The sequence below is a fragment of the Aptenodytes patagonicus genome, chromosome 1 (genome assembly GCF_965638725.1).
Source record: "Aptenodytes patagonicus chromosome 1, bAptPat1.pri.cur, whole genome shotgun sequence".
Lineage (NCBI taxonomy): Eukaryota > Metazoa > Chordata > Aves > Sphenisciformes > Spheniscidae > Aptenodytes > Aptenodytes patagonicus.
Window position 1 is genome coordinate 152661857 of NC_134949.1, and position 14047 is coordinate 152675903.

General features: G+C 41.5%; 1 protein-coding gene across 2 annotated transcripts in view; it reads left to right on the forward strand.

The window, feature by feature from the left end:
• Positions 1–13018, forward strand: part of ATP10A (ATPase phospholipid transporting 10A (putative)) — a 114421-nt gene extending 101403 nt beyond the window's left edge. For both annotated transcript variants that reach the window (XM_076359003.1, XM_076359011.1), the window contains 6 exons: positions 3304–3429; positions 7809–8009; positions 10213–10293; positions 10384–10488; positions 10821–11008; positions 11707–13018. In XM_076359003.1, the coding sequence (XP_076215118.1) occupies positions 3304–3429; positions 7809–8009; positions 10213–10293; positions 10384–10488; positions 10821–11008; positions 11707–12412 (1407 nt within the window). In that variant the 3' untranslated portion in view covers positions 12413–13018. The remainder of the gene's footprint in view (positions 1–3303; positions 3430–7808; positions 8010–10212; positions 10294–10383; positions 10489–10820; positions 11009–11706) is intronic.
• Positions 13019–14047: the final 1029 nt, after the last annotated feature.

The following is a 14047-nucleotide window of genomic DNA, read 5'->3' on the forward strand; positions in this document are numbered from 1 at the left end:
ATCATCTATGTATTAATTCAGATCACTTTTTTTCCTAATGCAGACATATAGTGTTCGTAGCATTTTTTTTACTCCTCTCCCCATTATGCCACTTTCAGTTGAGGTCATACACTTACAATAACCAGTCCTGAAATGCCCCTGGCTTTTGCAGTGTATTCAAATCTGAAAGCTATTTGGTCATTAACCCATTAAACTACCCGATTTTTTCTAAATGGAAGTTCAACAGAGTGGAAAATGTTTATAGATCCCTTCCTTTACTGCAAGGTCCTAAGGAACCATGCAGGCCTCTCTACTATAAACAACTGTCAGAATCTTACACATGCAGGTACTCGGAAGGCGTTGAGCATTTAAATGTCTAAAACAGCAATAGTCTCTGATTTATTTTCTTTCCACATTCTGTGGAACCATGTGGAGTATGAATCACTTTTTCCTGTGAAAAAGTTGGAAGAAAAAATAAAAATGTGAAAATCAAGGGGATATTTTGAGGCGAAATAAACATGCAAATGTAATTGGATAACACTATCTTCCTCACTATGTTCCTCACTGTAATCAAAATGGAATAAAGAAGAAAAAAAGCCGACACTTCTCACAATGTGTTGTGAAGTACTATGTTAGAAGCACAAATGAAAAGAAGCTAACAGTTTTGTTTTAACATTGGAATAGGCTGAGATGGGGTGGAGGACAAGGAAGCAGACATAGCACAGCTCCGTTCTCCTCAAACTGCAAGATAGCTGCATGTCTGCAAGACAAATCAGACTGTTCTGTGCAGGGAGGTTGTAACAAGTGTATCTCGGTACCTGAGAAATCCCAGGATGTGTCAACATATTAAAAAATGTCCCAGTGCTTATATACATCTACTGCTTAACTTACAGTGCATTATTATACCTTCTCTTGCATACTGTTTTAGTTTATTTTAATAGCTTCTACAAGCACTTACTTGGGAAAACTGAGCCCTTTTGATGGTTTACCAAGAAAGGGAATTAGGAAAAATTAAAAGGAGAGATGTGTCTCATTTATAAATACAGCCAAAATATATCCTGCAGAGTGTGAGGAAGACGTTGCTCCTCTGGAGGTTTTTACCTTTCCTCATGTTTTTGCTGAACTGTGAGAATCATAGAATCATTTAGGTTGGAAAAGACCTTTAAGATCATCAAGACCAACCGTTAACCTAGCACTGCCAAGTCCACCACCAAACCATGTCCCTAAGCACCACATCTACGTCTTTTAAACACCTCCAGGGATGGTGACTAAACCACTTCCCTGGGCAGCCTGTTCCAATGTTTAACCACTCCTTCAGTAAAGAAATTTTTCCTCACGTCCAATCTAAACCTCCCCTGGCGCAACTTGAGGCCATTTCCTCTCGTCCTATCGCTTGTTACTTGGGAGAAGAGACCAACACCCACCTCGCTACAACCTCCTTTCAGGTAGCTGTAGAGAGCGATGAGGTCTCCCCTCAGCCTCCTTTTCTCCAGGCTAAACAACCCCAGTTCCCTCAGCTGCTCCTCAGAAGACTTGTGCTCCAGACCCCTCACCAGCCTCGTTGCCCTTCTCTGGACATGCTCCAGCACCTCAACGTCCTTCTTGTAGTGAGGGGCCCAAAACTGAACACAGTATTCGAGGTGCGGCCTCACCAGGGCCGAGTACAGGGGCACGATCACTTCCCTACTCCTGCTGGCCACACTATTTCTGATACAGGCCAGGATGCCATTGGCCTTCTTGGTCGCCTGGGCACACTGCCGGCTCATGTTCAGCCGGCTGTCGACCAGCACCCCCAGGTCCTTTTCCGACAGGCAGCTTTCCAGCCACTCTTCCCCAAGCCTGTAGCGCTGCATGGGGTTGTTGTGGCCGAAGGGCAGGACCCAGCACTTGGCCTTGTTGAACCTCATACAGTTGGCCTCGGCCCATCGATCCAGCCTGTCCAGGTCCCTCTGCAGAGCCTTCCTACCCTCGAGCAGATCAACACTCCCGCCCAACTTGGTGTCATCTGCAAACTTTCTGAGGGTGCACTCAATCCCCTCATCCAGATCATTGATCAAGATATTGAACAGAACTGGCCCCGGTACTGAGCCCTGGGGAACACCACTTGTGACCGGCCACCAACTGGATTGAACTCCATTCACCACAACTCTCTGGGCCCGGCCATCCAGCCAGTTTTTTACCCAGTGAAGAGTGCACCCGTCCAAGCCATGACCAGCCAGTTTCTCCAGGAGAATGCTGCGGGAAACAGTGTCAAAGGTTTTACTGAAGTCTAGGTAGACAACATCCACAGCCTTTCTGTCATCCACTAAGCAGGTCACCTTGTCATAGAAAGAGATGAGGTTAGTCAAGCAGGACCTGCCTTTCATAAATCCATGCTGACTGGGCCTGATCACCTGGTTGTCCTGTACTTGCCATGTGATGGCACTCAAGATGATCTGCTCCGTAACCTTCCCCGGCACCGAGGTCAGACTGACAGGAAGAAAGGTGATACCAAAATAGAAAATGAAATGTAAAATAATATTAAATGAAATTTTGGTGTGATCCTAGGGATAAGGAAAATCATGAAACAACTGTGATAACACCATCATTTACAAGAAGGTCTCATCTAGATGAGAATTTTACCCTGAATTTTAGTCAGAAGTAGAGAGAAACTGGGTGATTCATTTTGTCACTGTGATTTGGCAGTCTACACAGTCCCAGAGCAGTTTCATCTAGTGTGATTTTTTCATAGACAGTTCTAGAAAATGTGTGACTTTAAAAATGCCTCAAAATACTGATATCTCAGGACAGCCAAGTAAACTTTATAAGTCAGGATTGCAAATGTAATTAAAACTAATATTTTTATTGTTTTGTCTTTTAAAGTACAGTAATTGTGATGCCACCACTTAATTGTGCTTTTCTTATTTTATTCTCTGGAAATTCATTTTGCCCTGTAAGTACCCTGTAGTTTTTACAGAGAAAGATGTTACAGCCACCAAGATGTTCACACATGGGCCTTGAGCCTTCATGCTGATGCAGCTGCAATTGCCAGCCATTCTCCCACCTCTCGCTTTTTGCTGCTGCTTGTCACCATCTGGAACGTAGACTGTAATCTCCTTTAGGCGAGGACTGGGTCGCCTTGCATGTTCTGCCAAGCTGCCGGGTTTGCTCACGGGTCTTCCAAATCAATGCAGCAATAGCTGCATTTCAGATGCACTGTAATGGATTCCATTCTTCATCAGTACAATTTCCATTGACTGTATGAGTTGAGAAGATGACTAGATTCACTGTTGGTGTTGAAAGTGACACTTTACAATAATGATTCCAACTTTTCTTTCATTAAAGGCGGTGATGGCAAGTGACTTTGCAATCCCAAGGTTCCGGCATTTGGAAAAGCTCTTGCTTGTTCATGGCCACTGGTGTTATTCCCGACTTGCCAACATGGTGCTGTATTTCTTCTACAAAAATGCAGTAAGTATTTGACTTGGCAGCTTTATGCCACCACATGTTTCCAGGGTTTATTTTGTGCTAAGTGAGCATTAGGTCAGCCTTCAAATGGTTTATAAATAAGCTGCAAAGAAATTTGCAGAGTTGAAAGACAGCTGGCTGCCATTTGCAGAAGTTCAGGACCCATTCCATAACAGCTACAGTGCGCTGCTGAATGTGCAAATTAGGTAACAGAAATAACAAGCACTGCTTAAGAAAAGTTTCTTTATAGAGCAGTTTTGCAGAATTTAGCTGGCTAGACACAGGAGTCTTTAATGCCAAAGCCATCCAGCATTGGTCCAAAGTAGCAGTTGAGTGTGTTTTCTCTTCCTGACCCTATCTCATCGTTGCTTATGAATCACTGTACATATTCCCTAGGGACTTGGGATAATTTGAGTCCTCTCTGTAGAGATTGGGAAGGTTTTTTCTTGATTTATCTTACTCCCAACTAACCAAAAGAGTTCATTAGAAAGGAAGCACACCGTGGTAAAGAACAGACTACATGTCTGCATTTCCTCCCTGGTGTATGAAACGGGAGTTAGTCCAGTAGTGGGCACTGAGCCAGTAGCAGCTCGACTCCTTGGCCCTAACAAAGGTCCTTTGCATTGATCTTGGAGTACAAAGATGATTGATTGAAAACTGCCTAACAAAACAACCAAGAATTCCATCACCTAGGTGGGAGTCACTGGCAGGCACACAGATCTGCTCACTTGCAACACCTACAAATCACCTTGGGAGCAAGGGATATGAAGAAGCAGGAAAAAGAGGAGAGCCAGAGCTCTCAGACTTCTGTTTGCTTCAGAGGACAGTGTGTGAACTGTGAGCAGGAGACTGGATTTTATCCTCAATATCAGAAAAAAAGTAGCTCTCAGTTTTGTAAAAGTTACTTTCCAAATTTAATCTAATCCTCAATTTTTTTAATCAGTGGCAACTTTTTAATGCAAATTCCTCTTGGCCTGACTAATCCCCATCTGATCTCAATCTGAAGGTAGGTATTTTATTGGGAGAAGACCATCATTTGCTCAAAATTTTGAACTTCATAGGAATACCTAAGGGAGCTAAAGAATTATTAAAGCATCCTTGTGTTAACACAAGCATGTTAAAATACCTTCTGTGGTCTGATCAGAAACTACATGCAAGCACCCTTCCAGACATAAAAGAAAGAAGGACCTTGGATGGTCTGAACTGCTGCCTGAGTCTGAAATAGCAAACAGATTTAAATAATGCTGCACGGACTGGAGAGACGCCTGTTGAAGCACAACAATGAAATATGTGCTGGTGTTCAAATGCCTGAGTTTTAAGGCTTGATCCTGAATGATCCTGAACATCTGTACTCCCACCCCCAGTGCTGTATGTTTCCCAGATACCCTTTGGCTTGACAGTATCAAATCTGAACTTCCAAGAAGTGTATGCAGAGCCATCTTACATTAAAATAAAAAAAAAGAAGTAATACACATAAGACATTCCAGCAATCAGCAGCCAGAGATTTTGTTTATACATCTACATTTTTGTTCAGCTCTTGTAAAATCTTCCATTTCCTTTGGTACAACTCCCCTTGATTACGAGTATTATTTCTTATGCCATTTTTAGTAAGACATTTTCAGAAGCTGCTGCCTCAAGGCTAGAATATATCTGAAGAAATCTCTTTGTGTTGGCTCTGCTTTGGCAGCCTTGAGAGCTTTCTGAGCAATACTTGTTGCTACTGACTCTAAAACTGTAGTGGGGTATCCAGCATACAGACATGAATATGTCTGACACAGTGCCTGCCCTTAAGGAAGGAATATTCAAAAATGAAAGATGTGAGCACCGGATGCTTTTGCAAGGAGACGATTCTGGATGATTCTCCGCAGAGAGTCAAGAACACTGCAACTGTTCTGCAAGTTTTCTGTTTCCTCAAGTGTTTTTTTCCCCATTTGCTCCTATTACGAAATTTTCCATTCTCCACTAGAACCTATCTAACTCAAAGTTTAAACTCCAAATTTCTGCAAAAGCCATTTGGAAACTCAGATGACTTATCCAAGAAGATGCTTGGCTTGGTGGAGATAATAAAAATACAAGTAAAATATAAACTAAAACATAGCATCACTGGAAATATCTGAGCTTGATGAAAAGGGATTTCATGTAAACAGAATTCTACCTGCACAAGGATGCACTGTTTCTTCCCCTTTATACATTATCTCTGCAAGATAGCACTGGACATTTTTTGACATATACTTCATTCACTGAGAAATTCTGTCTGGGGCCACATTCATAAAACAGTCTCATCTGGGGGGAAAAAAGGAAACCTTTTTTATTTAAAATCTGATTCAATTTTTATGTAAATTTGTTTTGACTTTTTCGGGGGGCAATGCACAGAAGCAAGAGGCAACATTATATTTGAAATTAAATTAAACACTTGTTTAATCCAAAATGAAATTTCAGGGGGAAAAAATCTGATTTAAGCTTGGTTACTGAAATGTCATTTATTTGTACAGCTTTCTTTGACAGCACTGCTGAGACCCATACTAGAGGTGGTAGGGAAATTTTCAGCTGACTGTATTTTCATCAAACTACCTATTTTTGTCAGAGCCAAACTGTTTCCAGGACAGGTTAATTTTAGCAAGGCTTTAGAGAGGAAAATTTCTTAGGTCCAGGATTAGCTGGATTTTGTTTATTTCAAATGAGTGAGAGAAAAGTACCTAAATTCACATGTTTATTGCAATTCCATTTTGAGAAAAGACTCAGGAAGTTTTGTTGCTTTTTGGGTGTGGAAAGGAAATAAATTTCAAAATCTGTACCATTTTGAAATGAAATTGCCATCTCCCAGCCAACTGTACTGAAGAGGGTAAGCTCTGGTAACTCAGTCTTGTTTTGGCCAGAGGAAGATATTTTTCCTGAAATGTATTTACGGAAACGTTTCTAGAGGTGATCCGTAAAAAAATACTACTATCTAACTTTTAATAGGTTAGTTTAGGTATGGGCTCACAAACAGTGAGACGTATGTTGCTGCTGATATACAAGCCACTTCAACATAGTTTGCAGACATTGCCTGAACATATATATACAATATATCTATATATATATTTACGTATAGCAGGACTGACCCTCTTATTCTGTGGCACTTCTCCTTCACAAGGTAGGCTTACTCTCCTTACAGCAGTTTTCACTGACTAAGCAGACCATAGCTTTTTTTTTTCTCCTATGTTTAAATTTCAACCACATTTTGGCATACAGCTAGAACAGATCTATATTTTCCTCTGTATATCTAAAAATGATGAAGGGTTAACATCCTCCAGCTTGCTGAAAGCTTTTGACTACTGAATACAAAAAGAAGAGGAAGTGAAAGGAGAGGTCATGTCGTTTCCCTTCTTTATGGTTAAAATGGGGAAAAACCTCGAGGGACAGTTACCAAAGTTTTTCTGGTTGCCTTCCGTTTAGTGTTAATCTCTTTACAAAGAATAATAAAAATTGCAGTTTTAGGAGGACCAAGCCTGGGAATTTATTTCCTTCCCTAGGAAGCCGCCCATCTTTTTCTGGGCCTCAAATTCCCCCTCACAGGTGAGATCAGCACCTCTCCTGAGCCCTAAAAACCTCTGGATTCTCCATGCTGCAGAGATTGTAGAAGAAATGAGTTGTGTGGTTTGTCCCTTTTTGAGTGATTCCAACCCAACTACATGAACAATCCCACTGCAGCTGTGTATGCAACTGATGTCTTTACACAGCTGAAAAGTAAGGGACAGTGAGGAATCTTTACAGCACTACTAATCTGCTGAATTTCAAAGCACAGAGATAGAATACTTAAGACAACTTTGCTAGACAGTTTCACCTGCCTTGCTGCTGCTAGTCTCATGTTGGTCTTGCAAAAAAGCTCTGCATTACCTATTGTAGACCAGAAACAAACATCTGGGACAAAACATCTCAAGCCAGCAGAGGATATTATTATGGAAATGCTTATTCTTACAAGAGTAATCTAAGTGTAAGTGTAACTGTTCTATGATTCTATGATTCTAAGTGCTATCAGATCAGTACTCATATACCTAGAAGTCAGTGATGGTTGGGAGAGCTTTTTACGGTTAGTTAAATTGCACCTCAGAGTTTCACTTGAACTGAAAGTTAATTTTGTGTGAAGTCATCCATGACACCTGAGATCTGAGGTTCCAGCAGCACAAAGACTTGCAGGTGTGCCAAATGTTTGTAGCTTAGCTAAGTGGTCCAGGCATCAGGAACAGCGAGTTAAAGACTAGGTATCCATAGAAGGATTGCTGACGTGTTTAGCGTTCATAGATAAGTCCTTGCCGAACTGGAATCAGAATGCTTTGAGAACACAATGGGATGATGGCCCTGCTTATCTTGTCATATTTACAGCATTTCTCATTCTGTTTCAGATGTTTGTGGCCCTTCTCTTCTGGTACCAGTTCTACTGCGGGTTCTCTGGCTCGTCAATGGTTGATCAGTGGTATCTCATCTTCTTTAATTTACTCTTCTCTTCTCTTCCACAACTGATTACTGGCGTGCTGGATAAGGATGTGCCAGCTGAAGTGTTAATTGCTGTACCTCAGCTTTATAAAAGCGGCCAGAATATGGAGGTAAAAACTTCTTGCTTTTTGTAATTTTTTTCCTAGATGTCTTTAGTTTCAACTGAAAACCAACGCTGCTCCCAAAGGGTGGATGACTGATAAAAACAGTCTGAGAAGTCACTATTATTATTTTGTGATATTTCTCATCTGAGTCAAAGTATCTAAATGCGAAAAGTACATTTAAAACAAACAAACAAAAAAAAACCAGCTATAGTTTGAAATATGTAACAGGAGAGAACTGGATGCTTTAAGTCAGCCTAAGCTGAACACCTCCCTCATGGTCCAGGCTCACAAATAACCACAAAAGTAGAGCAGATTACACCTTGTAGACTAGTGCGGACTTTCACAGAATAACCTCACAGTACTTAATCAAAACTTCAGGCCCCAGCACTTTACAAACAGTCAGAAGAGAAAGATGTCTTTAGGAGTAAGCACAGAGGTCGACAGACACAGACTCTGAGGGAAGTAGTCACCAGCAGATGACAGATTCAGCTGAAATGTCTGTTGAAAACACCTTGTCCACATCTGCTTGAATTGTACAATGAAAATAGAAGGAATTGCAGGAGGGATTCGAGCCAAACCATTTCTGGTAATTACAGCTACAGCGTACTGTGGGAAAATCTTTCTGCTTGGCAAAACTATCCATGCTGAGACATTGCTTCCAAGGCAAAAGCCTTTCTTAAAAGGATCTGACATTGTGCCCTCTGAGAGGAGACAGTGAGTGCCTTTTGCCTCTGACTGTACACCTGCATTTGGTACCCTACACATCCAGTGACATTGCTAGACACTGTCCTGGAAAGATGAAAGGAGAATTTTAGCGTAACATCTTTCTAGTGCTTTAGTCCAAATTCACTCTTTTTCACCCAGCTGTTTTCCATTTTCTACATTTCTTTTGTTCCAGTGCATTGCACTTTAAAGATCTGTAACATTAATACCTTCCTTTCTTGCACATTTTTAAGGTGATAGAAATCTGGTAATGGCTTAAGCTTGTTGAGAAGTTGTGTTTGCCTGTCTTCAGCTGGCAAACTGAGAAGTCTCCCAGGTTGACAGTGCAAATAGTTCTCATAGGCAAGCCCAGGGACCGTTATAAGTGTTTGAAATCTACTTTTCTCTGAATAGTTACCTAAAACGCATTTCTAAAACTTGCCAAAAATCCTGCTTCAGGTAGGATCTCTTTCAAAAAGATATCACCGATTCAAAGCCTATAGTATTCTAGAATAATTTAGGTTGGAAGGGACCTCTGGAGGCCATCTGATCCAGCCCACTGCTCAAAACAGCTTCAAAGCTAGATAAGGTTGCTCAGGTCTTTTTCTAGTCCAGTTTTGAAGGTCTCCAAGAATGGAGATTCCTCAGTCCCTCTGAGCAAGCTGTTCCAATGCTTAACCACATGTTATTTCAGTAGGCCAAAGAACACCAGAATTGTTTCTAAGCGTCTCCGAATTCTCATTTTTTGGCTGCAATTGTATTCTCCATGGAGGTAAAGAGTCCTGATGAGCCCAGTGGTTGCAGATGTAGCCTATATCCCAAAATTAAATAAATAAATATTCTGTCATTTATGAACTATTTTTACTTATATCCAGGTCTTTTATATGACCATCTGTACCCCTGCAATTGTATATTTCTTTAAACCACAATGTGAGTTTAATATTGTTTCTTAGCGAGCAATTTTGTGCCCAGACACAGAGATATATGTGTGTGAGTATATATACATGTTTATTTATGTATTTATAACATAGCATACATTGCTGCATCACTTGCTAAAGGTCATTGTTGTGGATCTTCTTTTCTAACTATGTGTGCTTTTTCTGTTTTCTCTCTTGTGAATAAACACTCTGTGCTCGTACATACATGATGTAAAGCGCATTTACCCATGTGCTTACACCTCAGAGAGCTCCTCCTGAAATCAGTGGTCTAACTGTAGTGCATAAAGTTGGGCATCTTCATAAATGTTTGCTGGCCTGAATGTCAGATTCAAATTACACCCTCTGCCAGGGGAAAAAAAAAAGCAGAAGAGTGTCCTCCCAGAACAGAGGGACTTGCAGGTTGACGCTTCATACTTCATCCCCCAGTGTATCTAACTGATTGGCAAAGTTGTGAAGCTATTTGCTCAAGCCCTTAAAAGTGCCCATTGGAATATCGCCCTCAAAATACCTGTCCCAGCAAACAGCATGTTCATTAGGCTCTGATTTTCTTAACTTTTTTTGTGCCACAGGAGTACCAACCACATATGTTTTGGATGAACATGATTGATGCTATGTATCAAAGCCTGGTTTGCTTCTTCATCCCCTATTTCGTAAGTGTTTGGTTTAAGCCGTTCTATTTCAAGCATTTTGAGGAGAACTGGCAACACAGCTTGGGCTAAATTCTGTCTCCTTCTTTACAGACTTACTATGATTCGGAGGTGGATATCTTCTCCTGGGGAACTCCCATCACCACAATAGCTCTTTTCACCATCATACTACATTTGGCTATAGAAACCAAAACTTGGGTAAGGTACCCACAGCCTACATAGAAACTCGCTGGCATATACATAATTCTTTTCTTAGTGCCATTCTTCAAAAACAGAAGATGGTCGTTTCATCCCCTCAGCACATTCTATTTTTAGCAAGCGTTTTAAGCAAACGTGAAAAAGGTTTTAAACTGTGATCTGCGAACAGCTTTGTAGTGTTGTATCTATAATAAGAATTTTTGAAAATACAAGGCTCTAAACTCCGCTGTGCATGGATTTGGCTCCAGAAATTAAGAACTATTAATGCAAAATCACAGCAAATTTCTCAGAATATAAAGAATCATTATTCTTTTGTTGGTTTTTTGTTCTAGACTTTTCTCCACTGGTCATCTTGCATCTTCAGTATCCTTTTATTTTTCTTTGTGGCTCTGGTTTACAATGCTTCCTGCCCAGTATGCCATCCTCCATCCAATCCCTACTGGACTATGGAAAGGCTGATGGGAGACCCTATGTTCTATTTCACTTGCATTATCTCACCAGTCGTTGCATTGCTGCCCAGGTATTGTATCTTCTCTCATACCTTTTCTCATATATGAAAGCACTTTACGCATATGGTTGGGAGGGCAAGAAACATTTCTTTTTCCACTCCCTCTCTTTCTTTTTGCCTTACCAGCCAAGTCAGTTTTTTTCAGCAGCTGATTATATGAAGTCAGGTTGTCTAACCTTTTCTGTGCTCCTGACCACAGGAACAGACCACAGCTCCTGACCATAGACCACAGGAGTGGGATAATAGTAGACTGTTGGTCGAACCTCCTGGCCATGCAGAGATTTGCTACCCTGTGAGGTTTTCCATGATGCTTCCAGATTCAACCCATCCTCCCCTAACATGCACAGTACAGAAATTCTGATAGTATGTTGTGGACGTACTTGCCTACTTACGGATGTAGGAGGCCTGCGCTGCAGACTGATCCCCATTGCCTTTGATTCCTCATTGGGAAAGATGAAAGAGCGTGTGTAATCACAAGGTGGATCACTGGCTAAAGGCGCAGATTTATTACACTGCTTGTTATTAATCAAAATATTAGCACAGCATTCAGAGCTTTTCATCTGCAAGCTTTCTTGTGTCAAACATAAGAAAGGCACATAAAACTCTCTTATTTTTCTGTGTTGTACTGTTGTCTTGGATATTTTCTCTTAATAATATCTTGGGTACTTCCTTCTTTCAGTTCTTTTCACGTGCACGTTCTCTTCCTGCAGATTTCTGTACAGAACCCTTCAGGGAACACTATTCCCAACCCAGCTTCAGCTTGGACGCCAGTTGAGTAAACTATCCCCAGAGATTCGCACCCAGCTTCTGACCAAGTTGAATGTAAAGGAAACAGTACGTCAGACACAACCCTTTGCAGGCAGCTTCTCACCAAGCCTTGGCTCAAATGCTAGTGATTGTTACAAGGCTTATAACCAAAGCACACCTTTGCCAGCATCTCCTCAAACAAGTGAGTCACTTTTCCAAGAGCACACAAAGGCAGAACATACAACAGATCAGACTGTGGCTGCCTCTCCCCAGGGTGCGGTGTTGTATGGGGAAAATAAACTCCGCTCATCAGCAAGTAGTCTGGAAAGGTCCATGGGATTTCATGAAGTTAGACACAGCACTTCGGAGATGGAGTCGTTGCCCGTGGGAGCAACATTCCCGTGGAGCTCAGCAGTTGACCAAGCAGACTTCAGTTTGTTGAAGTGGATCACATCAACTCCGCTGTTCAGTCGCATTGGGACTGTTTTACAGGTGTCATCAAGCAGTTTACAAAATGAAACACAGGACAGTATGTGTGTGCTTGGCTCTTCTTTGCATGTGGACTTCAAAGGCTTAAAAGAACAGAGCTCAAATAACTTGCAGGACAAAACGAAAGGGACCCCAGCTGATCATTGTAAAAGTGACAATTCCGAGACCACCTTTTTATGACATGGGCCTTAAATATATTTATATATTTTCTATTTGCACACATTTATAGTGAGATTACTCTATTTGTTTCCAAAGATGAAACAGAAAATCAAAGGTACAGAACGATTATTTAAGAATGTTTAAATACAGTATATTGAAATAAGAGCTTTAAATATAAAAAGAAACACTTGAAAGTTCCATTTATATTGTTTTATTTTTTCATCTCATTTTGTAAGGAAATGCTGTCTCTATTTTTCAGATGCTTCTCTCTTATTCTGACACATACTGTAAAAGCAAAGGACCTATCTACCATATTCAAAAGCATTAGATTCAGCAACAATTATTGATATCATTATAGGCCATTCAGTAATCAAGGAGGAAAAACCATGATAATGAATAGGCACTGTATTCCATCCATCATCTGCTTGCCAGGGTGTTTTGTCACTGGAGCAAACCATTAGGCAAGACTATTGAATTATTATACACCTCTCTGTAAATGTTAACAGTATCTTACCACCGCATTAATAATACTGGTATTTTATAAGTGACACCATATTTTGATATTGCAGCCATAGCATTTTATGTGTCATGATAAAACAATAAATAAATGACCATCCATATTGCAAAGTGACTTCCCAGTCTGGCATTAATAGCAATTCAGCCCTTCACTCCGAGTAGCTAGCATTTGGCCGGTCACGGCCTCGTATCAGGCTGTTCAACTTCTGAAGAAAAGCTGCTGCTTGTTTGTGAAGAACGATTTGGTGGCAAGGAGCTGGTGCATTGTGTCCGCCGTAGAGTTTGACCTGGGAGGGTCTGTGATCTTCTGTGCTGGAGCACTACCACGAGTGAAGAAGTCAGTCCTGCTTGCTAACGGAGGTGGAGTTTTGTCAGGCACCTTCACTGTTTCAGCCAGGTTAAATCAAGTCCTTGGTGATCAGGAAGGGGCATGACCAGCTGCGAGGGTGCAGTGCTATGCAGAGGTACTTGAGCCTGGTCTAAGACAGGCTAGCTCCAGTGCCGAAAGTAGGGAGCTGCACTGCTTTCTGAGGTTATGCCTGAGCCGACCTTACGTGGTTCCACATCACAAACTGCCACTGGTACATGGGTGTGTGGCTGCGCTGTGCCGGCCTGACGGATCCCAGGCGGGGTTAGCCTTGGAGGGCTGCTTGGTTTTTTCATAGCTAGTCACTATGACCATGTGTGAATTAGCTGCTGCACTTCTTCCTTTCCTCGCCGCGGGTTTTCAGATGGCCTTTGCCTTGCTTGCCATCAGTTGTGTAAGGCCAGAACTTGTTCGTGCCACGCTCTGTGCCAGGTGACCTGGCTCCCGCATGGATTGCCTCAACCCATTAAGCCACAGCGCCTACCGTGTGTCACTTGCTAATCCGCTCAGGATATTTTTTTTCAAAGATTTATCCACTGGCCTCTTCCCCAAAGGTGGAATTGGTAATATGAAGCTGTAAAATGCCAATGAAAGGAAGAGACGTAAGCAATCAAAATAAGAGCTGTCAGCCTGTAAATACGTTACCCTCATGAAACATGACACATCCACACGCAGCTAAACTACGTTTTGGGATTAGAATTGACTAGGGACAGGGCAAAGATGCTAAGGGACTCACAGGATTTTCAGTCTCCTGTGAACAGCTTTAAGCCATA